The 9,091-nt window shown below is 37.5% G+C and overlaps 1 protein-coding gene across 2 annotated transcripts in view; it reads right to left on the bottom strand.

Moving 5' to 3' along the window:
- Positions 1-251: 251 nt before the first annotated feature.
- The window catches only part of AP3B1 (adaptor related protein complex 3 subunit beta 1), a 295,297-nt gene continuing 286,457 nt past the window's right edge, over positions 252-9,091 (bottom strand). For both annotated transcript variants that reach the window (XM_061620123.1, XM_061620112.1), the window contains exon 27: positions 252-1,023. In XM_061620123.1, coding sequence (XP_061476107.1) covers positions 870-1,023 — 154 coding nt within the window. In that variant the 3' untranslated portion in view covers positions 252-869. The remainder of the gene's footprint in view (positions 1,024-9,091) is intronic.

Here is a 9,091-nt window from a genome sequence, read left to right as displayed (position 1 = left end):
GATCTAGAATTAACACCGTATTAAGTTCACTAATGAAACTCATTGCAGTTTCTGAAGGTCTACAAAAAGTAGAACTTCACCTGAACTAGAGTAACATTAATTTTTATTTATAATGTTAAAATGTAACTATGTTTTGAGAGAGAAACACACAGAACACTTGGTGTCTGGCATGTAAATATATCTTGGCAATATTTCTCTTCTTGGCAAAATAAATCTTATAATACCTTAAAAACACTGGGGTTCTCAAGTAATCAAATTTCAATAGAGATTTTGTTTTTAATAGGTCTCAGAACAAAGCAAATTTATCATAACATGACTTTATTAGAATCTAAATTTTTAAAAAATTATGGCAGCTGTGAGGAACAATTAGATACAAGCATATGCTCAAATACAGATGAAAATTTTATATCTCAAATACCCCAGTACGTACAATACTGTGAACCTGCATGAAGTAGTTTTTCATATTGATTTCCTTAAATTTTATTTTAGTGTACTGATTAATCTGGTTTATCTCAGTACCCTTTTCCTCAGTCTTTTCCTGTTTTCATAGAGAGGAGGAAAAACATAAGAATTAGGAGGAAAACAGAGCATCAGGCTAGGGAGAAACCATGTAAATAACATTTAAGAACTTAGCTGACAGTAAAATGCGTATTGCTTTGGTTAGAAAACCAGGAGGGGGGGGAATGTGAAGTACTTGCTGGTGTGATAGATGCACACTATAGCATTCTAAAACAGGAGACAAGAATGTCAAGAGTGTATTCTTCCCCCACTGCCAGATGGAAAGGCTATTATTGTAAATGAAAGGCAGCAGTAGTGGATGCCAGGCACTTTTGTTGTGTGCCAGATTCTGAAGTCCAGATGTAAGCAGGTTACCCCTGGGACAGGACAGGCTTCAGCTCCCGCAGTAGAATAGAGCCAATCACAGTTTTCTCAGTGTTTATGATGAGCTGTGCTGTAGATCCTTCCTCCAGCTCCACTGTGACTAGCATCAATGACCCACTATGCACAGTTTTAGCTGCAAACCTAGAGGATGAAAACAAAATCTATGATTACCTTTATACAAAACAAAAACACAAGTGCCATGTTTTCTTAACTTGAGTGAGCTTGTATCACCAGAAATTTTTACAACAAAAAACCAAACTATGAGCATGCCATAATACAATATAAATGCAACTCTACAACCTAAATATATAAAAATGAGACAACTTAAAACATGCTTCAAATGGTAGTAAATTAGATCTACACAGTCCCTAATTTTGAGTTTCTTAGGGAACACGCGTGATTTGGGGTTAGATTATTCAAAATATAGTATCCTATTAACTACATCTAAAATTAGGCAGCTAAGGTTTTATTGGCATATATACTTCCAAAGTTAACAGTACACAGCTCAATAGGAAAGGTCTCTCCTCAGCACATAACCTCATACACGGACAAGACTTCCAAAATAACAATTATTTTCATTTTTAATCATCTGAGCATTAAATACACTTCTAACAATTTTCTATAATGAAAGGAAAATTAAGATCTAATCCTCCATCACTAAATTCCAAAACATGAACAACCCTAATCATTACATGGAATTAAAGGCAAAACTAGTATCTTAAGCACTGCAATTGACTGAAAAGCCATTTTAGGCACAATGAACTTCTGTCAATCCTGTTAATTCATTCTGCATGCACAGCAAGGCCCCAGAGACAGAAAGAAAAGGGATGGTAACAGCCTACCCTTCCATGTTCCACAAAGCATACCACCCCCCCTTTTTAAAAAAGAAGAACCATCCAGAGAACAACAAAGTTGCTGCACATGGGCTTTTGAAAACACTAACAAGTGTAGAGCAGGTCTACGACCCTCCGTGACCCCACTTTGCAGGGCCAATTCCCTCTCCCCTTTCTGAATGACACGTGTCTGAATCAGAGCCATCTGCCTCAATTTGCGCAACATCTTCAGCCACAATAGGACCCAGTTAGCCCTGACAACAGCTCACAATACATAAAAATAAAACTGCTGACAGCACGCCATCAGCTATTCAAGAGCAAACCAACTGGTCAGTGTCTCATGTCTGACAATTAGCATGGGCCTTGCACAGCGCCTACTGGGCTCCTTAGGGATCTGTTTAATTACCATCAACATAAAAGAGGGAGTTTATCAGCAGATACTCAAAAGCTTCACTCTAGACTTAATTAAAATATTAGCCTCTTCAGCAGGAAGCAGATTCTCTTTAAATGAAAAGTAATTTCTTTTTTTTAAAATTAAGCATATCAACTTCAAACTCTTGTAACACATTACACTAATTTAGGAAACATAAGTCATTCTTAAATGTGACTCTTCACAGATCAATATATTTCTTTTATTCAGATTTGATATAAAATTTGCACTCATCACTTCTGATAAGAAAACAAATCCCTATCAAATGCAGATTTCAAAAGAATACCAACATTTAGTATCTTTACCACAATGTTAAAATCTGTTTCTCCCAACAATTTGGAAAGGGTGATAATTATGTAAACAATAGTCTTATTAGTCTCTTATTTATTTAACACTTGTGTCTTGGGACTACAGAGAGACAGATTATGCCTGAATTCACACAATAAAAGCTTCAGAGCTGGGGCTTCCTAGCCTCAAGGCTCATTTTATTCCTGTTCTAGTCTAAACTGCAAGTGATATAAAGTCAATGTTATTCTAAAAGCAAACATAGCCCAAAGGCACGATGGGGGTCAATTCTGGCTGGGTGCCTTTATGTGTCATTTAAGCAATTAGGTAAGGGAAATTTATTTGAAATGAATACTTCAGAATACCTTTTTAAAGAAGAATAGTCTGTTGCCAACTAATGAATTAGTGAAGTCTGTCTTAAACTAAAGTTCTAATGTCTCATGGAGCTTGGATTAATGTAGCTTTTGTGTCTAAGGGGAGCTAATGTTGGAAGCACTTACTGAAATCCGATGACTAGTAGAATCTCACATGACATTTCACTGTTAAAGAAAAATCTATTTAAAATGGAAGGCAAGTTTGGTTGCAAATGATTATGGGCTGAGGGAAGTAAACACATCTTTACTAAAATTGGAAAAAAAACCATGGTAGACATATGGCAAGTACAGATCATAATGGTGAAAGACATATGCTCTCATAAATGGCATTGCAAACTAAGGCTGAAACCATGGTAGACAGTGGAAAACTCATTTGTTTAAGCTTGGGTCTGATTTAATCACATATAAAAACATGGTTGGCTTGGGGATAAGAGTCCAGTTTTTAGAGAAAAGGGGCATGTGAACCCTCTCTATGCCTGTCCATTTATTGTTCCAGAGCCTCCCCCTCAGCACTTTTCACCCAGCCAAGTCAACTCTTCAGCTGGCTTGGTTGAGAGGAAGATAAAAGAGGGATGGACAGCCAAGAGGTAAGCTGTGGACAGGGAAGGTTTTGCATCCTCCCCACCCTCACCCCACACACATCTGTTTTGTGATAATATCCAAGGCCCCACTCTCTACTTTATATGTGACTAGGGGAGACTCAAGTTTAAAGGAACAGCTATAATCACATGTAGTTTTAGGTATAGTTAACCATGTCCCTTAAAGAAAAATGTGTTTCATGTACCTTTGAATGTTGAGTCTCAGTTTCTGTGACAAGTTTGAATGTCAGTAAAAGATGAATGTCTATAATTCGGATGATTTAATATAATGAAGCAGCAGAGTTACAATTGAGAAAATACATTTACCATGACTGACAAAAAAAGCCATCACTTCTTTCATCAACAAAAGTGAATCTTTTGTACAGGAAGTGTTCTGATCATCACAAACACATAAATAATGTCAGCCAACAAGGCAGCAGCTCTTGCTACATCATTTTCCCATGTAGTACATGGAGTTCCGACAATGAAAAATAGTGTAATTGGCTATTAACAGATCAGCCACAAAATGTGGAATGCAATGGCTTTAAGAATATGATGGTCTTGCAATGGCCTAATTAGGAGACCAACATGAAAATGGAGTTAAAATAATTTCCTCACTAAAGCACACAGTGATATCCTTCAGACATAAAGCTAAAATATTGTTTAGCGTTATGTGAACACGTCTTATGCTAACATGCTTCTTGCTCCCTCTCTTCTTTGTGGCAGTGTGATGACAAAAGAGGAGACTGGAAGCTTTCACTTCTGTGAAACTAACCACTGTTTAGTATTATGTCTGAATCAAGACAAACTGTGCCTAGTCTTAACTATGGTTTACTGAAATAAACCAACTTCAAATGTTGGTTTATGAAGCTGGCTTGTTTCAGTAAGTCATAGTTAAGATTACCCACAGTTTAGGGTTTGGATGAAATAGTTAACTGAGAATGAAAGCAAAAGCTTCTGATCTTGCAGCTGTGTCAAAGCAGGAGAGGGAAACTCATGAGCCCAAAGCATGTCAACATAACATGCTATGTCCAAATGAAGCCATTAGAAATAATACTGAATCACCACACAACTAAAGCGCAACTCAATGATTAACATGTCCTGCCCCTACTTGAAAGGGACAATATTTAGGTAAGGCAGAGGAGATTCCTTCTCATGTTTCAGACCACATATTAACAAAAGAACACCACTTTCTCTGGTTATTAGGAGTTATTAAAAATAATAAATGCTCTTAAAAGACACTGCTATATTAAATTGCTAAAAGCAAAGAGTGGTCTTTGAACCTGGCTGTGACTATTTCCTTACCTATCTTTGCTCCCAGTAAAGAAACCTGAAATGGCATCTTTGCAAAGAGTGGGTCATATATACAGTAGGGCCCTGCTTCCTGGCGCTTCGCTTCCTGGCATTCCGCTAATGCGGCAGCTTTCATTCACCATTTTAAAGCCGATTTTGCCACTTTTGTGGCATTTTCGCGTCATTTTCACACGACGCGCCCCATTATACTCAATGGGGTTCCGTTTTACAGCTGCAGTCTGGAACGGAACCTGCCGTATAAGCGGGGCCCGCCTGTACTATAAATCAAAGCCACTCCATACATTAATTGCCCTTTAGACTGATCCTTCCCATTCTAGCTATAGTGCTCCATAAATATGAAGCAAACCAGGAATTAACTGGTTATAATGTTCAAGTATCTAAAACAAAGTTCAAAAATCCACATTAGGGTGATATCTTTTATTTTGCCAACCAAAATGTCACAAAATCATATGCAAACTTTCAAGTTCTCCAGAACTCTTCATCAGGCTAGAAGGTAAACAAAGCAAAAGTGGTGAGGGTGGGGGGAGAGAAGAGAAAAATATATATATTTGGCTGGTGGTGAAGCTATCTCTACCTGTATCTTGAAAGTCTTAAAATGGGGTAAGTGAGGTGGGAGCAGACATTCAAATGAGGCAGTGTTAAATGCTATTTATGTATCAGGCTGCATTGAGCCCTCATAAGAAGCAGAAACATACCATGGCTGTTCCCCTATAAATGAATATATTCTACTCCATCTTAAGACTCTTACAAGATGCAGACGGAGATGGCTTCACCAGCCAAATCTATATCTTCCCTCTCACCTCCTTTGCTTTGTTTTCCATGACAGTGTATGAAAGTATAAAATTTGTGACGATATGCACAGTGGGGAGGAGAGCCTGGCTGGGAGTCCAGAGTCTGTGAGTTCAAATCCCCACTCATGTCTTCTGGGTGTCAAGGGCCACCTAAAGATCACCCCCACAGTGAGTGGCTCAGGGGTTACATGCCCTGCCACTTGTGCAGCTGTGGGCAAGCTGCATAGTCCCAAGGAGCCCAGTTGTCCCCCAGCTGGCAGTTGCAGACAGGGAAGGGGCTGGCTTGTGCAGCTGTGGCAAGCTGAGCAGGCCCTAGCCAGCAGGAGAGGCCTAGCCTCAGAGGGGGGCAATGGTAAACCCCTTCTGAATACCGCTTACCATGAAAACCCTATTCATAGGGTAGCCATAAGTCGGAATCGCCTTGAAGGCGGTCCATTTCCATTTTCATTAAACAATATAACTGTAACAGTAGTATTTGTAACTCTTTGTCATTGATTACATGAAATCAGTAGGGAACATAGAAAGCAGGTATTTTCTTTCTTGTCTTTTTTCCCTACTCCCTATACAACTGTATAATTATGTTCTATAGCTATACAACCTCATATACTGGGTTTTTGTTTTGCTTTCAGAAAGGTGATGTTATTGTATTTCAACTGCAATAAAATCTTGATATAAAGTGTGAAATAGCAACTTTAGTATTTTCAAAATTGTTTGATAGATTTCATATAAAGAAGAAAAAATAAAATCTATAAGCATATATGCAGTTACCCTTTCCCTCTCAATTCATGTCACAAAGCAATGTTCAGTACAGGGGGAGCCAATGAGGTGCTCCCCTGATGTTGCTGGACTACAACTCCCACCAACCCTGATAATTGGCCAAGCTGGCTGGGGCTGATGGAAATTGTTGTCCAACAACATCTGGAGGGTGCCATGTTTGCTCTGCCTGGTCCAGCAAGATACGGTCCTTTTCTATTTTCAATCAAGTAGCATAGAAGTAAGCATAGTACTGATCACAAAAAGAAGACTTTTAAAGTTATTGCCACTATTCCAAGTGCTTGCTTTCCTCTTGTAATGTAGATATGTTTCACAAAGTGTTGTAGAAATCTGATCTTTTGTGATAAAAAGTCCACTACTCATTAAAATGAACATTTATCTGAAAAAACCCACCCGACTGAGCCTTCAAACATACATACAGAACATTTGTGTACAAAATATTTGTTAACAATTATTTCAACTAATATTACATGTTTTATCTTTATTAGACCAGTTTGTAATTCATCTTAGTTCAATTTTCTCCTCTTTTCAGATTTGCTAGTCACTAGAAGCTGCAACAATGGGCCATTCATGCTAAAACTTTTTTTCCTACCTTGTACATGATGCCTTCAATTACTGCCTGCCGAAGCAGACAGAATCCTATTAGTAAGAAGGACGATCACAAAATGCAATGCCCAGCCCTAGCTGTACAAAAATAATTAGCCCAACATTGACAAATGTGTAATGAAGTTGCACAATGAATTTACTTAAGAAATTTCCTGTGAATTAGTCTTCTAATCCCAAATACCAGAGTGATGGTACTAGAAGATAGTTTTGTATGGTATTAGGGCAAAGACATGAAATAATCAATACCATTAATAACCCTATAACTATCATAAACTCAAATTATTCGAAATGTGCGATACAAAAATCTATGAAATATTAACAAAGTTACTGTTAGGATGTAACTGAAATGAAACATGGAGTTTCTAGTCCTGTTTCGCTTGTAATGTGCAGGAAGTAGAGGATATTTGCAGGGGAGAATCAGGGTGTGTTTGCTCAACTCTTCTTTCCCCAATAGATTTTGCCTTTATTTTCCCACTTCCTTGCTGTTTTAGTCTATTTCCCCAGAGCTGTGTTCCTAAACTAGAAGGAAGGCTACTATAGGCAAAAAAAGGCATTGCTACAAGCAAGAATTGGTGGCAGTGGGAGGAGTAAAACACCTTGCTCCTACTCAGTTTTTCCTACAAGCACCACACTCCCACATTATCTTGTCAAATTTAGATCAGGGAATGTTATGTCTGGTAAGAAATCATGTAGCTCTGTTTTAGTCTAAAAGCATAGTAGTTGAAAGTTGGTGATTCTAAGCTCCCTCATCAACAGCAGGAAATAATGTGGATACTTCTAGTTCTATGTATGAAGTGGCTCCTTCCACTGATATGTAGAATGACCCCAACATGAGCAAGAGCACAACATGTGTAATCTCAGCAAACACACATCTCCAGCCTTGTTGCCATATTTCTCTTATTCTAATAGTACCTAAGTAAACAGAAAATATAATTTGGTTTGTATGAAAATTATTGTGATCAATTTTCCAAAGGACTGGCTTCTCTAAATTTTCAGTATGTCTCTGTTCAAAAAGGCTACTAAATTACAAATAATTATAATTATTTACTTACCATCTAGTAGAAACAGCTTTAAATTCAATTTGGAAAACTGAATACGGGAGTTTAAAAATTGTGTCCCCCCCATAATCCATAGTGATTTAAAATGCATTCTGTTTAAAGAATTAAGTCAAAAAGCTTTTTTACTTTTACTAGAAAGAAAGGGATCAACATATTTTGTACTTTATAATTTCAGATACAGAAGCAGTGCTGTCCTCTAGTGGACAGCAAACAGAATGGTAGTATAAGCTATTTTGATTCTTTAAACATCCAAAGAGTTAGCTACCAGTTACCCACTAGAATCTGTCTATCCATCTGTATTACTATTTGCTGCCCTGGGCTCCTGCTGGGAGGAAGGGCAGGATATAAACAAATAAATACTATTTGTATTTAATGGATATTGGAGTTTAAAAGACCCTTAAGTGGTAGAGTTCTGCAGAGATAACAATCTGATATTTAGCAAAAAATACTTTTAGATATAGGTATATTAACGAGGCATAATAATCACAATACTTATGGGCAGATAGACCTTCACATATCTCCTTCTCCATTAAAACAGGGGAAGGGGGAAATACTTCATCACATTGCCTATGATCACCATTAATTAATTATCTATTAATTAGATATTCCTCTATTTTCACTACTTCAGATTTTTTACAGTTGGGGGGAAAGATGTGCCAGACATTTCCTGAAGGAGTAATGACAAAAATGTCCTGGTGTTTTATTAATTATTGGAGGAGTGGAAGGCCACGGGTTTTAAACTGGATGGTCATTAACTATCTAGGGAAAACTGTCTGAAGGTCGTTATTGACTTCTGAAGTCAAGTATAAGGAAGATAAGAATAATTAATGCTGCATTTAGGTAATTTGAAAGCTGAGTGGCATAATGGGAAAGGTCTCGCTGCTTTATGAATGTATTTTGGCTTGAAGAACTCAACAATTCAGAAACTAGTGATGGTGGTGAGGAACAGTTGTGGTTTGAAACAAGTCTGGGTATAAGAACGAATGGCTACAAATAGGCCATTAACACATTCTAAATAAAAAAAACATGTATTAAAAAAAATATTTATAAAGATTATTACAATTCTAGAATTGTTCCCACAACGGTTTGTGGGAGACCAAAAAAGTATTGGATACATTTAAGAAGAGTAACCTCATCATTTTAATTCTAGTGCCTCAGGTCAGGCT

This window comes from Rhineura floridana, chromosome 1 (assembly GCF_030035675.1).
Source record: "Rhineura floridana isolate rRhiFlo1 chromosome 1, rRhiFlo1.hap2, whole genome shotgun sequence".
Classification (NCBI taxonomy): domain Eukaryota; kingdom Metazoa; phylum Chordata; class Lepidosauria; order Squamata; family Rhineuridae; genus Rhineura; species Rhineura floridana.
This window is presented reverse-complemented; position numbering and strand designations above follow the sequence as displayed.